At 45.0% G+C, this 22,868-nt stretch overlaps 4 protein-coding genes across 4 annotated transcripts; all 4 read right to left on the bottom strand.

Moving 5' to 3' along the window:
* Positions 1 to 1,088: 1,088 nt before the first annotated feature.
* LOC102513056 (interferon alpha-3-like) lies at positions 1,089 to 2,205 on the bottom strand. The gene has a single exon (XM_006192359.3). The coding sequence runs from the start codon at positions 2,001 to 2,003 to the stop codon at positions 1,470 to 1,472; it is 534 nt and encodes a 177-aa protein (XP_006192421.2). The 5' UTR covers positions 2,004 to 2,205; the 3' UTR covers positions 1,089 to 1,469.
* A 7,840-nt stretch (positions 2,206 to 10,045) lies between these two features.
* Positions 10,046 to 10,462, bottom strand: LOC116663077 (interferon omega-1-like). Its single transcript, XM_032477606.1, has one exon. It carries the CDS (start codon positions 10,460 to 10,462, stop codon positions 10,070 to 10,072), a length of 393 nt encoding a protein of 130 aa, XP_032333497.1. The 3' UTR covers positions 10,046 to 10,069.
* A 2,876-nt stretch (positions 10,463 to 13,338) lies between these two features.
* LOC116663078 (interferon alpha-1-like) lies at positions 13,339 to 13,970 on the bottom strand. The gene has a single exon (XM_032477608.1). The coding sequence runs from the start codon at positions 13,965 to 13,967 to the stop codon at positions 13,413 to 13,415; it is 555 nt and encodes a 184-aa protein (XP_032333499.1). The 5' UTR covers positions 13,968 to 13,970; the 3' UTR covers positions 13,339 to 13,412.
* Positions 13,971 to 17,781: 3,811 nt separating this feature from the next.
* Positions 17,782 to 18,315, bottom strand: LOC102516460 (interferon alpha-14-like). Its single transcript, XM_006185222.3, has one exon. The coding sequence runs from the start codon at positions 18,313 to 18,315 to the stop codon at positions 17,782 to 17,784; it is 534 nt and encodes a 177-aa protein (XP_006185284.2).
* Positions 18,316 to 22,868: the final 4,553 nt, after the last annotated feature.

Genomic DNA, 22,868 nt, shown 5'->3' with positions numbered 1-22,868 from the left:
AAAACAAAGGGTTTGAGAATTACACAAGATGAAACTTAAGTTCAGGTGGCAAATATCTGAAACCTATTTTCTATACATTCACCTTTGTGTTCGCAGAATGATCACATGCTCTCAGTGCCTCCTTTACTCCCCCTTCTGCCGTCTGCAGGATGGTTTCTGCTGATTAATTCTACCAAACAGGCTCTGGCGAGGGTGGCCAATGCCATCTACTTTCCCAGTGTAGGGGGGCACTTCCCATCCTCATTTGTCCTGAATGCGGTGAGTCTTTTAAGCAGTTTCAGTCTTTTGCAAACAGTCTTCTCACCGTTCTCTCTTATCCTGTTAACATATGGCCTTTCCACCCTATGTCCTTTGTGGTTCTTCTTCCCTCCCTTTAAAGTTAAGGTTATGGGTCTCACCCTAAGTGCTTTCCTCATTCTGTGTTTTGTTCCCATTTGACCACTTCTGTCCCATGCATCACAGTCCGTGGAACTGCTTGTAAATGACCAACCCCAGCATCCAGTGGACATGCACCCTGAAGTGCCCCCTGTAAACCGTGGAGGGTAACTACTACTTTTCCTGTTCTGTCCTCACACTGCTGAGAGAATTCTGTTTTTCTCTCTTATAGCATTAAACCTAACTTATAGTAATTAGTAATCTTTTAAAAATAACCAGTACTTAATTATCAGGTAACTGGTGATTTTTTTTTTCAGGTTCCTTTCCTTATAAAAAGCAAAGATACAAAAAAGCAGGATTGAGTTTGTTACATTCACCTCTCTGTGCTGACAGCACTTCGGCTCAGATGCTTTTTAAAACATGTGTGCAAGCAGAAATATTGGTCGGTGTTTTTTCCCACCGGATAATCACTCGTACAAATCGTGTGAAAGTGAGACGTGGTCTTATTCACTGAGCTTCTCTCCTCTTCTGTTAGTCACCCAGTAGTTTCCCAACTTCCCCACTTAGACACCCGTGAGCATAAATTCAGGTCCCGTAGTGTGCGTGGAAGTGATCTTGCCCCGTACCGTCCTGGGCCTTGAAAACATCCCATGTCACCCACCATTCATTTTCCCTTGTCTGAGTGGAGTAGACTCAAGTGGTGGAGACACGTGTGCAGTTCCACGTTGAGTATAGCAAAGCCAGGGAGCCGAGGGTAGCCAGGCCCCTGAGGCCTTCTTGAGAAGAAGCCAACTAGAAAAGTCATCGGATTAGAGATGCCTGCATTGTTCTCCTAAAGAAGGAAAGAGAAGTTTCTATCGTGATTCAATTCCTGATCCTTTTCAGTTCCCTGTTACAGCAGGTAGCACTAAGTTCCCTGAAAAGTGTCTTTAGTGACATACAGCCCTAACAACCTTTATATAAGAAAACAAACATCACATGTTGGGAATAGCAAATGGCCCCCAAGAACTTTCACAGATTGTAGGAATGCCATGACAAAGGTATTTATTGAAGAAATCGGTTGTGTCCTTCTCTCTGAAAATCATTTTATTCACTCATGATTTCCATTTCAGAGGTTTCATGAGGGAAAGGCGCTTTGTAGTCTCCACTCTGACAACCTCCCAGGCACAGGGGCTGTATTCCTTTTCCTTCAAGTAGAGATGAATTGCTTGGAAATACTCCCGAACAGCAGTTCCCCAAAAGGGACAGTCTAGATTGCCTTCTTCAGTCTGCTCCAGTTGGTGCAGGCTGAGATCCAGACTGGAGAGTAGTTTATTTAGGGAGGTGTTGTCCCAAGCAGCATGGCTGTGCTCTGTGCTGAAGAGGTGGAAAATCTGCTGGAGCATCTGATGGTAGGAACAGGGGCCTTGAGCCGTCTGGTTTTGGGCGATATTGTCTCTTTCCCAGGGAAGTTTGAAGTCCCTCCTGTCCTTTAGGCATGAGTGAAGGGGGGTCCGTTTCATGTGTCTCAAAAGCCTGAGGATCTCCTTGTTTTCTAGGCTCTGGATCTCAGGCAAGTTCCTGGCAAGAGAGCAAGCAGGGAGGGAGCAGAGCATCACTCCTGCCACAAGCACGCAGATCTGGGCCATTGAGAATGTCAGTGGTTCACGATTAGGCCACGAGGTGGCGCTCGGACCCCGCTAAAGAATTAGCGAAAGGTTCCTTCGCTGGGTGCTCGGAGAGGGTGTTTCTCTAGGCGAGCACGAGAGGGCGCAGGAGGATATCGGATCGCGTGCTTTTGCGGAACCACAACTTTCGAGTTTTCAGTTTCAGCGGCTCCAGCAGCGCGCCGGGAAGTACATCGCGTGCTCCGTGAGCGATTACCTGCGGCTTTAAAAGTGCACGGAAAAGCTCTTTTCGTTTTCCGACGTTCTGAGCGCTGAAGAGCTTGTCAAGTCGCGGCCTCAACAGCGGCCTTTTTATCTGGTAGCAAACAGGGACCGGTTGTCTATTTTCCGGGACTTTTAACACTCTTGCACTTTTTACGCTCTTACCTGGGTTAGTTACCTAGTATAGACAGGGCAGTCTGAGAGACCTGAGCCTGTGAGTCTACTACGTGGTTATATGTTTTTCTATGTTTGGTCTTTCATACCAAATTAAATAGTTTAGCCAAGCGGTTCCCACGGCCTGATCCTATGACTCAACTACATTCTTGTATGTGTTTTTCTAAGGTTGGTCTTTCATTCCAATTTACATAGTTTAGCCAAGCGGTTCCCAGAGCCTGATCCTAAGACTCAACTACATGGTTGTATCAGTTTTTCTACCCTTGGTCTTTCATCCCAAATTACATAGTTTAGCCAAGCGGTTCCCAGAGCCTGATCCTATGACTCAACTGCATGGTTGTTATCAGTTTTTCTACCCTTGGTCTTTCATCCCAAATTACATAGTTTAGCCAAGCGGATCCCAGAGCCTGATCCTATGACTCTACTACATGGTTGTATCAGTTTTTCTACCCTTGGTCTTTCATCCCAAATTACATAGTTTAGCCAAGCGGATCCCAGAGCCTGATCCTATGACTCAACTACATGGTTGTATGTGTTTCTCTACGGTTGGGCTTTCCTCCCAAGTTACATAGATTAGCCAAGCCGTTCTCAGGGGCCTGAGCCTGTGATTCATCAGGATGGTATCCGTTATTTTATGTTTGGGCTCTTTATCTCAGCTGTCCAATGTTGAAGTCCACGGGCGCATAGGGATGAGTGGAAAGTGTCATGGGCGCCTTGTGGGTAAGTTGTGGCTGCCCTGAGGGTGAGTTGGTGCACGGCCGCCTTATTCAGGGCGGAGGACGGGGACGCTGTGCGCCCTTAGATTCTCTGAGAGTCTCCTGGTGTCTTTCAGGGATCAGCGGTGAAATGGTTGGGAAAGTAGTGAATACCTGAAAAGTGGGATTATTTCAAAACTCACAGCATTTTAAAAAATAGATTTTTAAATTAATCTTGTGTTTAATTTAATTCATGTCATATTTAAATCTTGTTAAATGTGTCATCTTTAAATATATTTATTAAAATATTTAGAATATGAAACAAGGAATATTAAAATATGTTTTAATATTAAAGCACTGCATTTTACTAAAGGCTATTTAAACTATAGTTTCCTTATACTAAAGCAAGAATCTGGTATAACTTTGCTTTCCTAGTTGATACGAAGCCAACTCATTAATATTCCCAACATTACTTCTTTCCTTCTTTGGGAGGACAGCCGTGTTTGACGACTTCTTGTTGACTCTTCAACAATTTTTATTTGACTGAGGTTCCTGAAATGACTTTCTCAGGACCCCACCTTGACTATCTTGTTAGAAAGAGGAGTTAAGTGTTCTGTACACAGCACTGAGGACATTTGGCAGGTCTGAGCTCTTCATTTTCTTTGGTATGAATTTCATCGATTAAAGCAAATTTGCCCCAGTCTCGCTGGCCATGTCGACTGACCTAAACTCCACAAAGTGAGAGTTGGGAGTTATGTTTTGTTTGGAGCAAAATGAGGGCAGTATCCCAGGAGACAGCATTCAGAGAGCTCTGAGGAACCACTGGGAAGAGGCAGGCGGGAAGGTCCATATTAGAGAGGATTTCAGTGAAGGGGCAGGTGCGGTCAAGGGCACATTTAGGCAGGGGCTTGCTGCTAGTCAGGAGGAGACGATGTCACAGTTACTGGTTTTAGTGTCCTCCTTGGCATGAGATATGAGCAAGCATTGGGCTCCTGAAACCTTCTCCTGAAGGCCTGTTCGGCCAGTTTTCCGCAGAGCCCAGGGTGCCTCCTTCCTGATCTCCACCCTGAACTCCTTTTAGGGCCTGTTGCAGGCTAGAGGTTGCAGGCCAATGTTTAACCCAGGCAGAGGTAGATTCCAAGTGCCCACATGACTCCCGACTTGAGAAGGCAGACGCAAGTGCCAGTTTTTATGCCAGCAACCTGAAGGCTTCCTTTCTTAAAACTCTCAGCGATTTGGGAGTGCAGGGTCAATTCTGGTCTTTATTTAACATTTTTCATTTGTTGTTCCTTTTGTACATTGTACAATTTCATTTATTTATGTTGCAGTAAAATATTGTTTCTGTTGTTCCGTCGATTTGATGCCTGCTCGCAATCAATGCTTGAGGGAAGATTTTCCTTCCTTTACCCTTATATTAACCCAGGAAATAGTTCTGAATTCATTTTATGATCATTCCTAGCTAAAAATTTAGGAAAGTCCCATTTCTCCAACCCCTCTACCCCATGTGTACTTCTTCTTTCAATTAAAAATTTTTAATTGAAGTAGAGTCAGTTTACAATGTTATACCGTCCTACAGCATAATACTCAGTCATACATACACGCCCGTCCATATTTCTGAACCGATTTCCTAGTCTTTCAGAGTGTTTTTTTTTTTTTTCAAGTCGGTGTTTTAAACTAGTATTCCCAGAGGTGATCTGAGAATAACTGAGGATGAGGGACAGGACTACTTACCTCCTTCAGATGCCTCACACACAACAGCCGTTTTTGTCAGACAGCTCTTCTAGCTGCTGGGTGTCTGCAAAATACACCACATGCTGTAAGATTTCTCTCCATACTATACCAGGCACTGTTCTAAGTGTGGAGACCTGGGTTCTGCTCCCTCACAGTCCCGCGGGCAGTGCGGCTCCTGGAGCTTGCATTTGGGGGCCTCCCCGTGCAGACCCCTGACAGTGTGACGGGAGCTGCAGCCAGAGCCACTCTGGGCTGGGCTGGGCTGGGCTGGGCTGGGCTGAGCGGGGACCGGACAGCTTCCTGGGTGTTGTATTCATGCTCCAGGCAGCTGTCATTCACTCTGTTCTCTCTCAGCCTGTATTTTGCAAACTTTATTTCATTCCATCTTTATAATTTCCCTGGTGACCAGCGCTAAACTTGTCTTGATGTTTTGAAAGAGGCAATGAAAGTCACCAGTCATTTAAGTCAGGAGGCACAGCTTTTGTCAGAGTGGAGGCTCCTGCTGCTCCCAGGCCCTCCTGGTCATCAGCTGTGAGCCCTTGCCCTCAGCTGCCCTGATGCTGCTGGGGCCTCCTTCATCCTCACCCTACCTCTCATGTCTGTCTTCCCGGCTCCCTGGACCGCAGTCACCGTCCCTGTCTTCCTCTCCTGGAATCCACATTGCCAAGCACATTGTCACATATGTGTGCAGTTAGCCTACGATGGTGACAAAATGAAGAGAAGGTTATGGATTAAACCTTGCTGTTAACATTTATGCCCCTATTATACATAGACAGTGTCCAGAAACGTGAGCTATGACTTCTGTAAAGACATGCGGAGGATTCAAATCTAATGCCTTAGACCGTAAAAGGGAAATGCAGAGAGGTGAGGCCACTTGTATTTTGGTGCATTAGGAGGCGTGAAAATACAGTAAACTATTTTCTATGACATTTTCTTATGGAAAATAGCTATAATGGGATATTATTATAGAATAATATCTGATGTATTCTTAAAGTTAAATGTCTAAGTATTCTCATTAAAATTTTGAAAAAGATGGATTGAGACTCAGGTTTTCTTTCTTGGGTCTAATTCAGGCAAACATATCCTATTGGATTGATATTCTGTCATTTTCCATGACTGTGTTTAACTTCCAGCGTAACAATACATACGAGGTATTGAAGCTGTGACATTATCTTCTGCTGAAAAATGGAAGAGAAACTGGAAAAAGTGGAAACAAACATGGGACAAGCAGAGAAACGACAGCCTTGTTCCGTTGAAGACTCTCCCGTGCAGGAAGGTGCTCAGAGGAGCTGGGTGAAGGCTGCACAGCTGATCAGCTACATCACCAGGCTCAGCAGGGGCTGCCAGCCTCCTCACTGAGGACCTGCAGGGCGGTGCTCTCCAGGTCTGTCCACACCCTTAGCTGTAACCCGGCCCAGAAGCATGGCCCGCCAGAGCCGGAGACCGTCACAGTTCTGCACCAGATGAGAGACTCTTCCTTGTTTCCCTGCCTGGAGGACGAGCATGTTTTCTAGTTCCCCCAGAACCAGCTGGACAGCAGCCGGTTCCCAAGCGCTCAGGCCACCTCTTCTTTCATGAGATGCTCCAGCAGGCCTTCAGCCTCTTCAGCCCAAACAGCCTAAATCCCTCACTGGGCTGCATCAGCAGAGGGAGGATCTGGAGACCAGGCTGGAGCAGGAGGTGGGGAGGAAAATACCCCCTGGGCAGTGAGGACTCCAGCCAGACTTTGAAGAGCTCCTTCCAAGGCCCCGCTCGATGTGGGAAGAAAGCACAGAGCTGCTGTGCCCGGGACTCTGTCAAACTGGAAGATGAGAAAGTCAGTATGTGCTCTCTCTGTGTCATCATCTCCGAGAAAACCCCGGAGCTGGAAAGGAGACCTGCGCGCAGCCTTTCACCACTGAGTCTTAGTGCCTCCCATGTGGCCTCAAGCGGGTCAATATTCACACAGTTCAAGGCCCTTTGTTCTTCAGTTGTAAATGCACTGAGTCATCCCGGCAGATTGTTTTGCAATACTTAGAGGAAACTATACTTTGAATTGAGAAACTCTGCGTTTTAAATTTGTAATAAATAGACATTTTTTTCTATGATGATTGTTGTATTTATGGAATTTCTTCATCGCATTGTATGCTCAGCTTTATGGTCTTGTTTCCCTTGTCTATGGGGGTTTCAAAGGTATATTTAAATGTTAGTTCTTACTCATATTCTTAAAGATATACAAAGTGTCCTTAAACCTTGAATCTGCCTTAAAATCCAAGTGGAACATAGTTTTATTCATCTCATTGAGTTTTAAAATAATTTCAGTTATCTCTGCACCCAGCAATTGACTTGTGAGTACAATGGTAGATAAACTCTTCCTCTTAAGAAAGAAGTACTACTTTCTTAAATAGGGCACTTTGGCAGAGAAGACAGGCCTTAAAGAGTAAGTAAATAGGAGGGAAGCCTTTCTAGGGCTATGAAGGAGATGCACAAGGCATGTTGTAGCAACAGGAGCGATTCAGTTTCCTGGAGGACACATGTCTAATGCTTGTCGATTGAATTTCTGTCCTTGTGTGAAAGAGAACTGAAGCAAAGTATATTTATAGGCTCATGGAATTTAAGCTTCAGCCAATAAGTAGTGACTACCCCTTTGTCTTTGTTGGCCCTGTGCTGGTGCCAGACACAATGAAAGGAGTAGACGTGCTGCCTGCCTTCACAGAACTCCCCGTTTGGTGAGGATGTGTGCAACAGAGCAGTGAATGGAAGGAGGCTGATGCTGTGATAGAGAAAGTACGGGATGCTGGGAGCACGTGGGCCTTGCATGGGTCATGGAATGTTTCCAGAAGAAGCAACTAATGGGGGTACAGCTCAGTGGGAGAGCATTTGACTGCAGAAGAAGCAACTGGTGTGCTGGCATCTCAGGGGTGTGCAGGGATTCGCCAGGTAATTGCATGACGGTCAATTGTGGACATGGTATGTGGAGATGTTCTGGGGTAGGAGGTAGCTATATGGGTTTGGAGATAATTACAAATGTTTGGAGATGAGACTCTTGGCTAAGACATGCATACGGAAGTCGTAATCCTAGAGATGACACTTGGGACTGTTTGGGAGGTGGGACTCTGTGCAGAGGAGATGAAGTGTGGGAACTAGCATAGACTCTTGAGGAACCCCGCCATTCCCTGAGAGGAGAGGGAGTGGTCCACAAAGGAAGGGGAGGAGGAGGAGCAGAAAAGCAGAGGATGGTGGTGACGTAGGAACCAGATGTAGGTCAGACTTTAAAATGGTCGTGGGAACACGTAGGCGTCCGATACTTCTGAGATGTCCGCCGACAGCTGCCTGACAAGTCATCTCTGAGTTAGGCAACATGTAGTTTAGTGTAAACCTTGGCCGAGCAGTTTCAAGAGAACAGGGAGGCTGAAGCCAGATTGTAGCAATCGGAGAAACGTGGTGCATGTGAACAACTAGAGAGACCAAGAGTCCAGAAATGTAGCGCTGCCCTTGGACCACAGTGAAGCTGAGCAGCCCTCCTCCACTCAGCAACGCGCGCAGAGCTGTCTCCACCGCGCCCCGCCGGCCGGGAGGGGGCGCGCGAGCTCGCCGTGCCGGCCCGACAGGCACCGCCCACCCCGCGGGACCCGCCTGGGCGTCCCGCCCCCACGGACTCGGGCGCTGCGGCCACGGGGAGGACGTGGGGTTCGCCGCGGGCAGGAGCCCCGGCCCGGGAGAGGCGCCGCCGGGGCCCCGCGAGCGCGTGGGGGCGGCGAGAGCGGTGAGTCGGCTTCCTTCTCGGGCCTCCCGGTCCCCGCCGGCCGCGGCTCCGCCCAGAGCCCTTCGTTTTCCGCACCTGCCCGCGCCCGTCCTTCCCTTCCTGGCAGGAGGCTTTGGCCCGAGCGGTTCACACCCGCGTGGGTTTCTTCGGGGCTTGACGGCTCGGTAGCAGGGCGTGTTGTGCTGTGTTCTCAGACTGAGGAATGTTTCTGAGGAGAAACACAGTTCAGGGAAAGGATTCTACTCTGGACTAGATATTGGGACCCTCCGAGACTTAAAGGGGCCCCGGGTGATGAAAGGGAAATTGTGTGTGTGTGTGTATGTGTGTGTGTGTGTGGGTATACATATATATATATGTATATATATATATATACGTATGATCTCTTTTAATATGAACGTTTAGTATCTGCTGCAATGGTGTTGAAAAAACTTTAATTTACAAGTAAGTACACTGAAATCTTACACTAATCCTATGGAACATTATGATTCCTGTCCCTATATTAAAGATGAGAAAACTAGGGCGCATGGTATTTGTGTTGTTTCTCAGGGTCATACAGTTATTAATAACAGAGCTGGGATCCAGCCCCATGTCCCCGGCTCCTTCTACCTGAGGTTTTGAAAATCCTCGAGCTCTCCTTTCACTTTTGCTCTCTTCCTGTGGCTTCCACTGTAAGAGACACCTTGAAGCTAGAAAGCAGCACAGAACGAGAGCACATGTGTGGATGGGCAGTAAGTTGGAGGGAGCGAAGTTACTGGATAAGGAAGTGAGCGATTCAGGGAAGCAGGACTGGGGAGCAGGTGCGAGGAAGAGGAAGAGCTGGCAGCAGCAGCAGCCGATCAATACCCTATGTGTTCCAACTTCACTGGAGGAGGTGACACCTCTCAGATGTTTACCTACCAACCACTCTTTGCTAACTGGATATAAATCCGTGACACCTGTGACATAAGGACTCTACATTTATCGTAATTTCCAGGACTCCTCTCAATTCCGTGGAACTCCACTATGTGAAGAGCAGTTCCTAGAAAGTGGTAGAACTGTTCCATAAGATATAATGGACAAATAGTATTCTGAGAGAGATTTCTATAGAAAATATATGGTTTTAGGTTTTCAGAATTAAAAAAAAACAAAGAAGTTTTCTTTCATAGAATTTAATACATAAAACAACATGCAAACTTAATGAAGTGGCAAGGTGAGCATATTTTTAAAATTTTAACACAATGTAACATCTATATGAAAATGTAAATATCTAAGTTACAAGAATAAATATAAATAAATAAACAATAAATAACAGGGAAGTCATTGCATAGGGACTGATGATCCTTAAGCTCAGGAATTTTACCATATCCTTGCTCATTTCTACAGACAAAGTATTAACTGAGTTAATTCAATACATTCTGTGGCTAAAGCAAAAGTAAGTCTTTTGAAGTGACCACAGACCAATGTGCAAGGGTGACATGGCATCTCGGTCAGGGAGAATCATGTCAAGGTGACCCCAGGTCTCCATCCTTAGTTCTTAACCTTTCTTGCAAGTTGGTTAATGAAGAGAAGGATCTCATGATTTCCAGTCGGACAATTTCCCAGGCACCGTCGCTGTATGTCTTCTCGTTCAGGGAGAGATGGATTCCCTGGAAGTAGCTCTTCAGCACCAGTGTAGGGCCCGCCCTTCCCTGGGCAGAGTCTTGCTCTCCCATCACCTGCACCAAAGAGGTGTCCAGGTCCTCCAGCTGCTGATGGAGTCCAGTGTGGAGTTTGTCCAGGAGGGTGGTGTCGCAGGCAGCAGAGGAGCGCTCTGCAGGGAAGAGGTTGAGGATCTGCTGGAGCATCTCGTGGAGGACAGAGATGGCCTGGGCCTTCCGGAGCTGGCTGCCATCCATCTCCCATAGTCAGCCAAGCTTCCTCATTCCTCTGGATTTGTCCTTTCAGGAATGGGGACCATTTGATGAGTAACTGCCGAAGGAGAAAGGTCTATGACCTGTTCACAATTTTCTCGTTATCCAGGGTTCGTGTGAATTGCTCAAGATAAAATGATGAATGACTGAGACTGTCGGATTTTGTCTACAAAAGTATGAGCAGGTGGCAAGTGCTTCACTAGAGCCTCCTGATCAGAAATGCAACTGGCATTTTCCACTCTTTCAACGTTTTCCTACTAATGACTCTTCAGGCTGTTCTCTCAAAATTTGTAGCTGATTTCTTCATTTTTTTGAGTGCGCACAGGCATCTCAGTTCTAATTCCAAGACCCACAAAATGTTTATCCTTTATGGCCCCACCTCCCCTCACTCATTAGCACACGTGTAATCTCACCCTGCGGCTCAGTGTGAACACAGCCACACATCTTCCATCTGAACCCCCGGTAACTCATTCTTTTGTGGATGGCCGTGAGTCAGCTCATCACACTTTCAACTTTTATTCAAGGGTAATTGTTTTTTTCCCCAAAACAATCAGCTGTTCTGGATCTAAGGGTGTTTCTGTGAACAACCTCTGTTGTTTTCATCGCATATACAGGTTTGAAGTATTTCCAAAGCTTCCAGATGAAACCAGCCAAACATGATGCACCGTGTGTGTGTGTGTGTGTGTGTGTGTGTGTGTGTGTGTGGCCGTGCACAGGAACAGGGTTTTGGGAAAGTTACCCTTTTTCTTTCTCCTTTTTACCTGAAGGGAATTGCATTTTGCTAAATGTTGATTTCTGTCTTGAGTTCAGTTCGTTAAACTGTTGAATATTTACTATATTCTCAAGTTTCTGAGCTGGCCCCAGGGATTCAGTGATGATTTACCTACCGTTGGAGGCTTATGTTGGAGTAATTAAGAAGCGTCCCTAGATTATTCGGTCAGCGCATTTCTGCTGAACTTCTTGATTCATCATTCTCTGTCTCACAATGAAAATGTAGGGCTGCGAGGCCAGTACTTGATGCTCGGGAAAACTAGCCGTCTTTGCTTTACTAGTTCTAGAGTCTTTAAAATTTTATATGCTGGTTTTAATTGAAAGGTTTTTCCTGGGCAAGAGTTGTCTTGTTACTTCTGAAGTACTTTCTGTTTCATCTCGAGGTTAGTACCAAAATAGGGAAGTAAAACTGGAAACATGCCACTATTTCCCATAATTCTCCATACGTCATTGTTTTTGTCCTCCCTTCAGCATTCTTAGAAAGCAGTCATTGCCCTTGGATGCACTGAGGCAAAAGGAAAACAAATGCAAATCTGACTCTGATGAGAGTGAAAGAAGTAAAGTGGCAAAAAAGTGACAGTGGGATTCTCCTCTTGTGTTACCGCCTTGCGGCTGCTCCAGTACGGTTTCTGCTGATTAATTCCACCAAGCACGCTCTCACCGAGGTCAGTTCCATCTGTTTCCCGTGCGGTTGACGGTTTCAACAACAGAGCAGCTTAGTGACATTCAACATCCTATTAATCAAACTAATCAAAAGTTCTCATTGTAAGTAATTCAATATGTCATGATTTAAAATCAATAAAATACTAACATATGAATGTGATTTGCCAATACATCAAATCCATGAAATCTATCTAGAGATAGATATATTTGAAAAGAGACAACTGTGCAGGAAGAAACAAAAACATCCACAGTTGTTTCTAGTCACCGCTCTATTTCTGTCCTGCATTTCAGAAGGCAAATCTTTCAAAGCTGGTTCCTACGTATATTGTCACTCATCTCTCATATTCACCCTTCGCCCAGTGTGCTGTCTGGTGATCAACCCGACCAGACCAGCTCCCAGTAAGATCACCAGGGACAGCTGTTTTCCCCATGCAGAGGGCAGTTTCAGTTCACATTTGCGACGGTGCGATTCTGGGGAGCAGTTTTCACCTTTTAAATAGGTTCGTGGGAACCTATTCCCTTTCATCCTGTTAACTTACGGCCATTCTTCCTCAGTTTCCTTGGTGGATCTTGCCTCCCTTTATTAGTTGAAGGTTCTGTGAGTCAATGTTTTAAGTCCTTTTCTCCTTCTATTCACTTTTCACACAGGACTACTTGTGTTCCTTGGCTTTCAACTCATGTAATTGCTTGTGGATTGCAGACTCAAAAGTCCACTTTTCCAAAAGCTATTTGCAATCAGATGTTGAGCACTCAAATGCAGAGGATATCTACTACTTTCATTTGTATTTCTTGACTTTCCTTGTTCCAGCTTCTGCTGAGAAATAACTTTTTATTCCACTTCTTCTCAGTATAACACTTTTATAATTCATATTAATTATGATTGTTATTTTTTGGATGGTTTCTCTACAAAACTCAATGATGCAAGAAAGTAGGGTTGAATTTGTCACATCGACCTCTATGTCCTTCGGGCAACGTATAACCTGGCTTAGAGAAAATCTCTTTTTACTTATACCTTGAGTGACGTAGTAATGAAGTAGTGAATGGTACTATCCACTGTTTAATGAGGTTACAATCAGACATGGTGTTTCTTTTTTAAATAATAAACAAGTACAAGAAGTTTTGTATAGAAAAAAATTTAATGAACAAAAAATAATACATTGAGTAAATACAAAGAGTGTATTTTTTTTCAATTAGCCACAGTGTACGGGTACACATCATATTACAGGGACAAAAATCATTTAAAGCTTATAAATAGTTAAATAAATAAATATTTAAATAAATAGATAGATGAGCATGGGCGTCTGTGAGAGACGAGTGCCCGCAGAGCAGAACGTGATGTTGCTGAATTCTCCCGACAACATTTGACAGATTGATCCAGTTCGTGTCCTGATTCCAGAAGGAATGAGGGTCTTTGACCCGGCCGGGCGGGTGGCCGTGTGGTCTTGTTGGTCAGTGAGAATCATTTCCATGTTGAACCAGGCCTCTGTCATTCCTTCCTGCTTCATCTTTCTTGCAAGTGTCTCGCTGAAGAGAAGGATCTCATGACTTCTGCTCTGACGATCTCCCAGGCACAAGGGCTGTATTTCTTCTCTTGCAGATAGAGAGTGATTCTGTGGAAGTATCTCCTCACAGCCAGGATGGGGTCCTCATTCAGCAGGGGACGCCCTTGCAGCTCCGCCTCCTGCTTCGGACAGGCTTCCAGCTCCGTCAGCTGCTGATCAAGCCCAGTGCAGAGTCTGTGCAGGAGGCTGTCCTCCCAGGCAGCAGACGAGCCCTCTGTGCTGAAGAGGAGGAAGAGCTGCTGGACCAGCTCATGGAAGACAGAGATGGCTTGAGCCTTCTGGAGCCGGTGGCCACCAAGGACCTCCTGAGGGAATCCAAAGTCCTGTCTGTCCTTCAGGCAGGAGGAGGGGGAGATTCTCCTCATTTGTCCCAGGAGCACCAAGGTCCTCCTGGTGGCCAGGCTGTGGGTCTGAGGCAGGTCACAGCCCAGAGAGCAGATGGAGTCGAAGCTGAGCGCCACCAGGGCCATGAGTACAGACAAGGGTCGAGCCATTGGGGACACTGCAGGTGCTGCTGGCCTGGCCGAGGTGGGTGACTCTGTGAGCCCTGGTGTCTGAAGGTTCTCTGAAGACCTGCCTTTGTGCCTGTGTCTTAAATGGGGACCCGGTTGTTTCCATTTTCTGAATGTTTCCTCTTACTTTCTACTTCTGTTTTTGCTTTTCAGTTTGCACTCTCCCAGTGGGTTAGGGCAGCGTTTCTAAGCCCTTTTTGTTTCATCATTGCCTCCTTTCCCTACCCAAGGAACCTTTTTGATATTTTCTCCTACTTCCTTTCATCAGTTGATTACGATATCACGTATATACTGTGTATCCATTTGTATACGCCGTGGAGGTCTCTCCTTTATACCTAGGGAACGGGAAGTGCAGAGCTTACTCTGTAGTCAGTGCAGGGTTAAGAATGACAAAACAACACTTAAGCTGTACATTAAACGTAAAAGCTATTAACTTCTAATTTAACTTTAAAGCTGATTTTCAAGAGTGACTTAGAATGGAAGACGTTTACCTGTATGAATAGGAATGTGTCAATTGACATTTTCAAATGAAATTTATACAAATACTGTATTAAAAATTTTATAGATAAAAGTCATTCATAACTGTTCAAAATCATTGGAGAAATTTGATTATTTTCTTCACCATTATTTTTAAGTACTTAACTCTTTAAAATACTACATTATCTTTCTTTTCATTCATAATTCAACCGACTGAAATCTATTATGAAACATGAATTGGTTAAGTCCTAGGATTTCGGGGATTAGCTACAGAGTCATCAGGTAGCAGGTAACGGGAGGATATAGATGAAAGTAAGTGAAAGTAGTTGAAGTTGGTGATGGGAACGTGTGCACGATGAATCCTGTAGTGTCTCCTTTTATAGGTGTACTTTTCTGTTAACAGTTCTTACAAAAGAAAACTCTATATGGGAGAGTAGTTGACATTCAGTAGATGAGACTGAGGCCTGACCTGACTTGTCCCCTCCTCAGACTACCTCCCAGGGGTCTGCAAACACCTACAGGGAGGGAAACCATCTTCCTCCACATTCTCAGATGTGTATTTCACTCCCTATTGTTTCAGCCGCTCAATGGATATTCAGGAAGGGAATCAAATCATGATGATAATAAGAGATAGAATGAAAACGAAGTAGATTTTTTTTCCTCCTGAGCTTATTTATGCCTTTGGGAATCAACTTGTAGGCTTTCTTCAAACAGTCTATGAAGCTGTGAACTCTGAGCGACATCCAAGTCATCTTCCCCAAGCTGAAGTTGTATAATAAGAACTGGGGTCAGTTTGGTTTTTAATAAACTGTGTGCAAGCAAGAACCTTGTTTTTTTCCTCCAACCCCACCCAGAAATTCATTAGGGCAAATAGTGTAAAAATGAAAAGCGGTCTTATGCCTTGAAAGTGTCTCCTCTTCCGTGAGCCGTCCAGAAGCTTCCCAACATCTTTGCGCTTGGATTGCCATGAGCATAAATTCAGGCCGTGTAATGTGAGCAGAAGTCATCTTGCCCTGTACTGTCCTGGCCCCTGAAAACATCCCATGTGATCCACCATACTCTTCCCGTTACCGCTGAGTGGACTAGACCCAAGTGCTACAGGGGACTTTGGAGCCACACGTTGATTGTGGAAAATCCACAAAACAGAGGGTTCTTAGGTCCCTGAGTCACTCTGGAGGAGAGGTAACCAGACTGTTCATCTGATCGGGAAGGCTTGGATCGTGCTCTCAAAGGAAGGAAAGGTAAATTTCTATGATGATCAAATTCCTGACAGCGTTCGGTTTTCCTGATGCAGCAGCTAGCATAAAGTTAACTGACAAGTTTTTTTTTCTAACAAAAATAAAAGGAAAGTCAAAATGAAAAACAACCTACTCTCCTAAATCCATTTCCATTAAAAAAAAAAACTTTATAAGTTGAGAATAGCATATACTCCAAGGAAAGTTACACAGATCTTTTCAATTATGTTACCGAATCATTTAAGAGAGGAGATTGTTTTCTTCTTTTCAAAAACAGTTTTCGAAAATCATGATGTTCATTTTAGACATTTCTCAGCTTCTGAGGAAACAGAAGTAGAGATCGCCTTGGATGGCTAAGCCAACAGTCATTCTAATTGATTAGAGAGTGTCTCTTCGTCCCTTGCCTTGCTGTTTTGTACCTGGGCCTGTTGCAGAGGATACCAGAGGGAATAGACAGAGCCCGGTTACTACACAGCTGACTTGTCCATGGTGGTCACATACGCACATACGTATGATTTAAAGATCGACATGTGCAGAACCGAGGTTAAGTAACTTCCACTGCCAAAGAAATGAATTCAGGAGGGGAGCTGAAAGTCCATTCTTTCCATGATAATAATCAGTCTTTATAGCGTTCTGACTTAATTACAAAGGGGGTTTCCTTTTGGTTGAAAAGAACAGCTAGGGAGTAGGACCTCTGAAAGGGCTTCGGGAAATCTGAAATTTAATGGCCTAATACGGAAAGATTCCAGTGAGAGCTGATTCCTAATTCATGCGGGCTCGCCGGGAATGAGAGTGCGCCCGCTGGTGCAAAAATCGGCTCTTAGGAGTATGAAGGAACGTCAGGCATGACAGTGCTCTGCGTCGCAGCTCAGTGCAAGAGCTCAGTCAGGCTCATGTAGAAGCAAAGACGGTGAGCACGGGAGAAAGAAGAACAGCAGCCCGTGCGAGATGCATGTGCCCTGAGGAGACACTGGTCTAAGGACGCGCTGTGAATTTCCTGTTAATCTACGAGGGAAGTTACACTTGAATCTTGTGTGAGGTCTTGGTAAAAGTTAGTTTGCAGGAATATTTTCTTCAGTTTTTTATGGTCAGTAGTTGGTAAAACGAGATGAGAATCACGGGCCTGGTCGTAAGTGGAAGACTCGGTCTGCACTGTCACTAAAGTCCTCTAGTATTTGCAGGGAATGATGTGATCGTACTTTTCATGTCTCCCTCAGGAAATAAGGCAACAACATGGCCTGTGTCTACGTCAGGGGCATTTTCCTCGTTAGTGTATGCCTTTGGTTATTGACTTGAATGCTTCTTTCCAAGAGTCAGTGATACTGTGAACTCCAAGGAGGGACATCCCGGTCAACTTTGCCAAGGTGAAATTGTGGAATCAGACTTTGGCTCAGATGGTTTTTCAAACGTGTGTGCAAGCAGGAATATTGGTCGGTGTTTGTTCCCACCCGGATAATCACTCGTACAAATCGTGTGAAAGTGAGACGTGGTCTTATTCACTGAGCTTCTCTCCTCTTCCGTTAGTCACCCAGTAGTTTCCCAGCTTCTCCGCTTAGACGCCCGTGAGCATAAATTCAGGCCCAGTAGTGTGCGTGGAAGTGATCTTGCCCCGTACCGTCCTGGGCCTTGAAAACATCCCATGGCACCCACCATTCATTTTCCCTTGTCTGAGTGGAGTAGACTCAAGTGGTGGAGACACGTGTGCAGTTCCACGTTGAGTATAGCAAAGCCAGGGAGCCGAGGGTAGCCAGGCCCCTGAGGCCTGCTTGAGAAGAAGCCAACTAGAAAAGTCATCGGATGAGAGATGCCTGCATTGTTCTCCTAAAGAAGGAAAGAGAAGTTTCTATCGTGATTCAATTCCTGATCCTTTTCAGTTCCCCTGTTACAGCAGGTAGCACGATGTTCCCTGAAAAGTGTCTTTAGTGACATACAGCCCTAACAACCTTTATGTAAGAAAACAAACATCACATGTTGGGAATAGCAAATAACCCCCAAGAACTTTCACAGAATGTAGAAATCCCATTAGAAAAGTATTTCTTGACAAAATCGATTGTGTCCTTCTCTCTAAAAATAACTTTGTTCACTCATGCTTTCCATTTCGGATGTTTCATGAAGGAAAGGCGCTTTTTAGTTTCCTCTCTGACAATCTCCCAGGCACAGGGGCTGTATTCCTTTTCCTTCAAGTAGAGATGAATTGCTTGGAAATACTCCCGAACAGCAGTTCCCCAAAAGGGACAGTCTAGATTGCCTTCTTCAGTCTGCTCCAGTTGGTCCTGGCTGTGATCAAGACTGGAGAGTAGTTTATGGAGGGAGGTGTTGTCCCAAGCAGCATGGCTGTGCTCTGTGCTGAAGACTTGGGAAATCTGCTGGAGCATCTGATGGTAGCAACAGGGGCCTGGAGCCGTCTGGTTTTGGGTGATATTGGCTCTTTTCCAGGGAAGTTTGAAGTCCCTGCTGTCCTTTAGACATGAGTGAAGGGGGGTCCTTTTCATCTGTCTCAAAAGCCTGACGATCTCCTTGTTTTCTAGGCTCTGGCTCTTAGGTAAGTTCCTGGGAAGAGAGCAAGCAGGGAGGGAGCAGAGCATCACTCTTGCCACAAGCACACAGATCTGGGCCATTGAGAATGTCAGTGATTCGCGATGAGGCCACGAGGTGGCGCTCGGACCCCGCTAAAGAATTTGGGAACGGTTCTTTCGCTGGGTCCTGGGAGAGGGTGTTTCTCTAGGCGACCGCGAGAGGGCGCAGGAGGACTTCGGATCCCGTGCGTTTGCGAAACGCCAACTTTCGAGTTTTCAGTTTCAGAAGCTCCAGCAGCGTGCGGGGAAGTACATCGCGCCCTAAGTGAGCGATTACATGCGGCTTTAAAAGTGCATGGAAAAACTCTTCTTTCTCCGAGGTTCTGAACGCTGAAGAGCTTGCAAGTCGCGGCCTCGCCAGCGGCGTTTTTATCTGGTAGCTAACAGGTAACGGTTGCGTAACTTCCGGGCTTTTTACACTCTTGCTCTTTTTACGCTGTTACCCGGGTTAGTTACATAGTTTAGACAAGGCATTCTGAGAGGTCTGGTAGTGCACACAGTATGTCGCGTGTTTTCTGGGCTTTTAACCGTGTTCTGCGGGACAAATGGTGTCCTTTACCCAAGTTTTCCTGAGAGGCCTGAGGCTATGAATGAACTACATGGTTGTAACAGTTTTTCTATGGTTGGGCTCTTCTCCCATGTAGCATAGTTTAGCCAAGCCGTTCTGAGAGGCCTGAGCTTATGAATATACTACATGGTTGTATGTGTTTGTCTATGGTTGGGCTCTTTTCCCAACTTACATAGTTTACCCAAGCCGTTCTGGGAGTCCTGTGGGTGTGACTAAAGTACATGGTTGTATCTGGTTTTCTATGAATGGGCTCTTCTCCCAAGTTGCATAGTTTAGCCAAGCCATTCTGGGAGGCCTCAGGCTATGACTATCCTACAAGGTTGTATCTTTTTTCTACGGTTGGGCTCTTTTCCCAAGTTACGTAATTTAGCCAAGCCGTTCTGAGAGTTCGGAGGCTATGACTGTACTACTTGGTTGTATCTGTTTCTGTACGGTTAGGCTCATCTCCCTAGTTGAATACTTTAGCCAAGCCGTTCTGAGAGGGCTGAGGCTATGACAATACTACATGGTTGTATCTGTTACTCTATGGTTGGGCTCTTCTCTCAACTTATGTAGTTTAGCCAATCTGTTCTGAGAGGCCTGAGCCAATGACTCAACTACGTGGTTGTATCTGTTTCACTATGGTTGGGCTCTTCTCCCAAGTTGCATAGTTTAGCTAAGGCCTGAGGCTGTGACTCAACTATATGGTTGTATCTGTTTTTCTATGGTTGGGCTCTTTTCCCAAGTTGCAAAGTTTTGCCAATCCGTTCTGACAGGCCTGAGCCTATGACTATATACATGGTTGTATCTGTTTTTTATGGTTGGCCTCTTCTCCCAATTTGCATAGTTTAGCCAAACCGTTATGAGAGGCCTGTGCCTATGAGTATACTGCATGGTTGTATGTGTTTTTCTATGGTTAGGCTCTTTTCCCAAGTTACACAGTTTAGCCAAGCCGTACTGAGAGGCCTGAGCCCATGACTCAACTACATGGCTGTATCTTTTTCTACGGTTTGGCTCTTGTCCCAAGTTGCATAGTTTAGCCAAGCCATTCTGAGACCTCTGAGCCTAAGAGTATACTGCATGGTTGTATCCGTTTTTCTATGGTTGGGCTCTTTTCCCAAGTTGCATAGTTTAGCCAAGCTGTTCTGAGAGGACTGAGGCTATGACTGTATTACATGGTTGTATCTCTTTTTCTATGGTTGTGCTCTCTCTCTAATTGCATAGTTTAGCCCAGCGGTCCTCACAGGCCTGAGCCTATGACTCAACTACATGGCTGTATCTGTTTTTCTACATTTGGGCTATACTACTAAGTTGCATAGTTGAACCAAGCCGTTCTGAGAGGCCTGAGACTATGACTATACAACATGATTGTAACTTTTTTCTATGGTTTGTATCTTCTCCCAAGTTGCATAGTTTAGCCAAGCTGTTCTAAGAGGCTTGAGGCTATGACTATAGTACATGTTTCTATCTGTTTTTCTATGGTTTGGGCTTGTTACGGAAATGACAGGCCAGCCAAGAAACAAGCACCACTCAGAGGGTTGGAGTACTCAGATTTATTACGCTGGCGGGCTCAGAGAGGCTTCTGCTCCGAAGCTCTGAGCACCTCCAAGACATGCGCATGAGGTTTTATAGGGTTAATTACAAGTATGGGGCTATTAGCCAATAAGGTTCAAACAACAAAAAGCAAGGAATCAGTACACTGAAGCTTATCAATTCGGAACAGATCACGTTACTGACACTTGTTGAGCTTGGATTTATGAGTTAGCTTGTTAGCCCAGTAAACTGACACTAAACTTCAGATTTACGAGTTAGCCCGGCAGAACTTATATCAGTAAACCGACACTTATCACACTTAGATTTGTGACTTAGCTCATTAGCCCATCTGGGCTTTTCCTTCACAGGCTAATCTCCCAAATTGCATAGTTTAGCCAAGCTGTTCTGAGAGGCCTGAGCCTAAGAGTATACTGCATGGTTGTATCTGTTTTTCTACGGTTGGGCTCTCCTCCCAAGTTGCATAGTTTAAACAATGCATTCTAAGAGGACTGAGCCTATGACTATACTATATGGTTTTATCTGTTTTTCTACGGTTGGGTTCTTGGCCCAAGTTGCATTATTTAGCCAAGCTTTTTGAGAGGGCTGAGGCTATGGATATACTAAATGGTTGTAACAGTTTTTCTACAGTTGGGCACTTCTCACAAGTTGCATAGATTAGCGAAACCGATCTGAGAGGTCTGAGGCTAAGAATATAGTAAGTAAATGGTTGTTTCTGTTTTTCTATGGTTGGGCTCTTCTCCCTAGTTGCATACTTTAGCCCAGTTTTTCTGACAGTCTTGAGGCTGTCACTCAACTACATGGTTGTAACAGTTTTTCTAAGGTTGGGCTCTTGTTCCAAGTTGCATAGTTTAGGCAGCTTTCTGAGAGGTCTGGGGCTATGACTATACTACATTGTTGTAACAGTTTTTCTACAGTTGGGCTTTTGTCCCAAGTTGCATAGTTTAGGCAGCTTTCTGAGTGTCCTGAGGCTATGACTATACTACACAGTTGTAACTGTTATTCTATGGTGGGGCTCTTCTCCCAAGTTGCATAGATTAGTGAAGCTGATCTGAGAGGTCTGAGCCTATAACTATAGTACAAGGTTGTATCTATGTTTCTATGGTTGGGCTCTTCTCCTAAGTTGCATAGTTTGGGCAAGCCTTTCTTACAGGCCTGAGGCTATGAATATACTACATGATTCTAACTGTTTTTCTAAGGTTGGGCTTTTCTCCCATTTGCATAGTTTATACAAGCCGTTCTGAGAGGCCTGAGGCTACGACCATACTGCATGTTTGTAACTATTTTTCTACTGTTGGGTTCTTCTCCCAAGTTGCATAGTTTAGCCAAGGCGTACTGGGAGTCCTGAGTTTATGACTATACTACATGGTTTTATCTGTTCTTCTAAGTTTGGGCTCTTCTCACAATTTGCATAGTTTAGCCTAATCGTTCTGACAGGCCTGAGGCTGTGACTCAACTACATGTTTGTAACAGTTTTTCTACGCTTGGCCTTTCTCCCAAGTTGCATAGTTTAGCCAAGCCGTTCTGAGAGGCCTGAGGCTATGACACAACTATCTGGTTGTAACAGTATTTTTTAAGGTTGGGCTGTTGTCCCAAGTTGCATAGTTTAGCCAAGCTGTTTTGACAGGCCTGAGGTTATGACTATACTGCATGATTGTAACTGTTTTTCTTAGGTTGGGCTCTTCTCCCAAGTTGCATAGTTTAGCCAAGCTGTTCTAGAGGCCTGAGCCTTTGACTCTTGTACATGATTGTATCATTTTTCTAGGTTTGGGCTCCTTTTACAACTTACATTGTTTAGCCATGTCATTCTGAGAGGCCTGATGCTATTACTCATTGAGATGTTATCCTGTTTCATAGGTTTGGGCTCTTTTCCCAAGTTACAACATAAGACCAAGCCATTCTGAGAGTCCTGAGCCTATGACTGTAATGTGAGTGTATCTTTTTTTCTAGGTTTGGGCTGGTCTTACAAGTTACATAATTTAGCCAAGCCATTCTGAGTGGCTTGAGGCTATGGCTAATCGAGATGGTAACTGTTTTTGTAGGTTTGGGCTCTTTTTCCATGTTACCTTGTTAGACCAGGCCATTCTAAATAGGCCTGAGGCTATGGCTCTAGTTCACCGTTGTGTCCGTTATTCCACGTTTGGACTCTTTTCCCAAGGTACATCGTTAGGACAAGCCATTCTACATAGGCCCTAGCCTATGACTCTAGTACTTGATTGTATCTTTTTTTCTAGGTTTTGGCTCTTTTGACAAGGTACATAGTTTAGCCAAGCCATTCTGACAGGCCTGAGGCTGTGACTCAACTACATGGTTGTAACTGTTTTTCTACGTTTGGGCTCTTCTCTGAAGTTGTATTCTTTAGCCAAGCGGTTCTGAGAGGCCTTAGGCTATGACTATAGTACATGGTTGTATCTGTTTTACTATGGTTGTGCTCTTTTCCCAAGTTATATAGTTTAGCCAAGCCGTTCTGAGAGTGCTGGGCCTATGATTATACTAT

This window comes from Camelus ferus, chromosome 4, assembly GCF_009834535.1.
Source record: "Camelus ferus isolate YT-003-E chromosome 4, BCGSAC_Cfer_1.0, whole genome shotgun sequence".
NCBI classification, from domain to species: domain Eukaryota; kingdom Metazoa; phylum Chordata; class Mammalia; order Artiodactyla; family Camelidae; genus Camelus; species Camelus ferus.
Note: the sequence above shows the minus strand (reverse complement) of the source record. Positions and strands in the feature narration are given on the sequence as shown.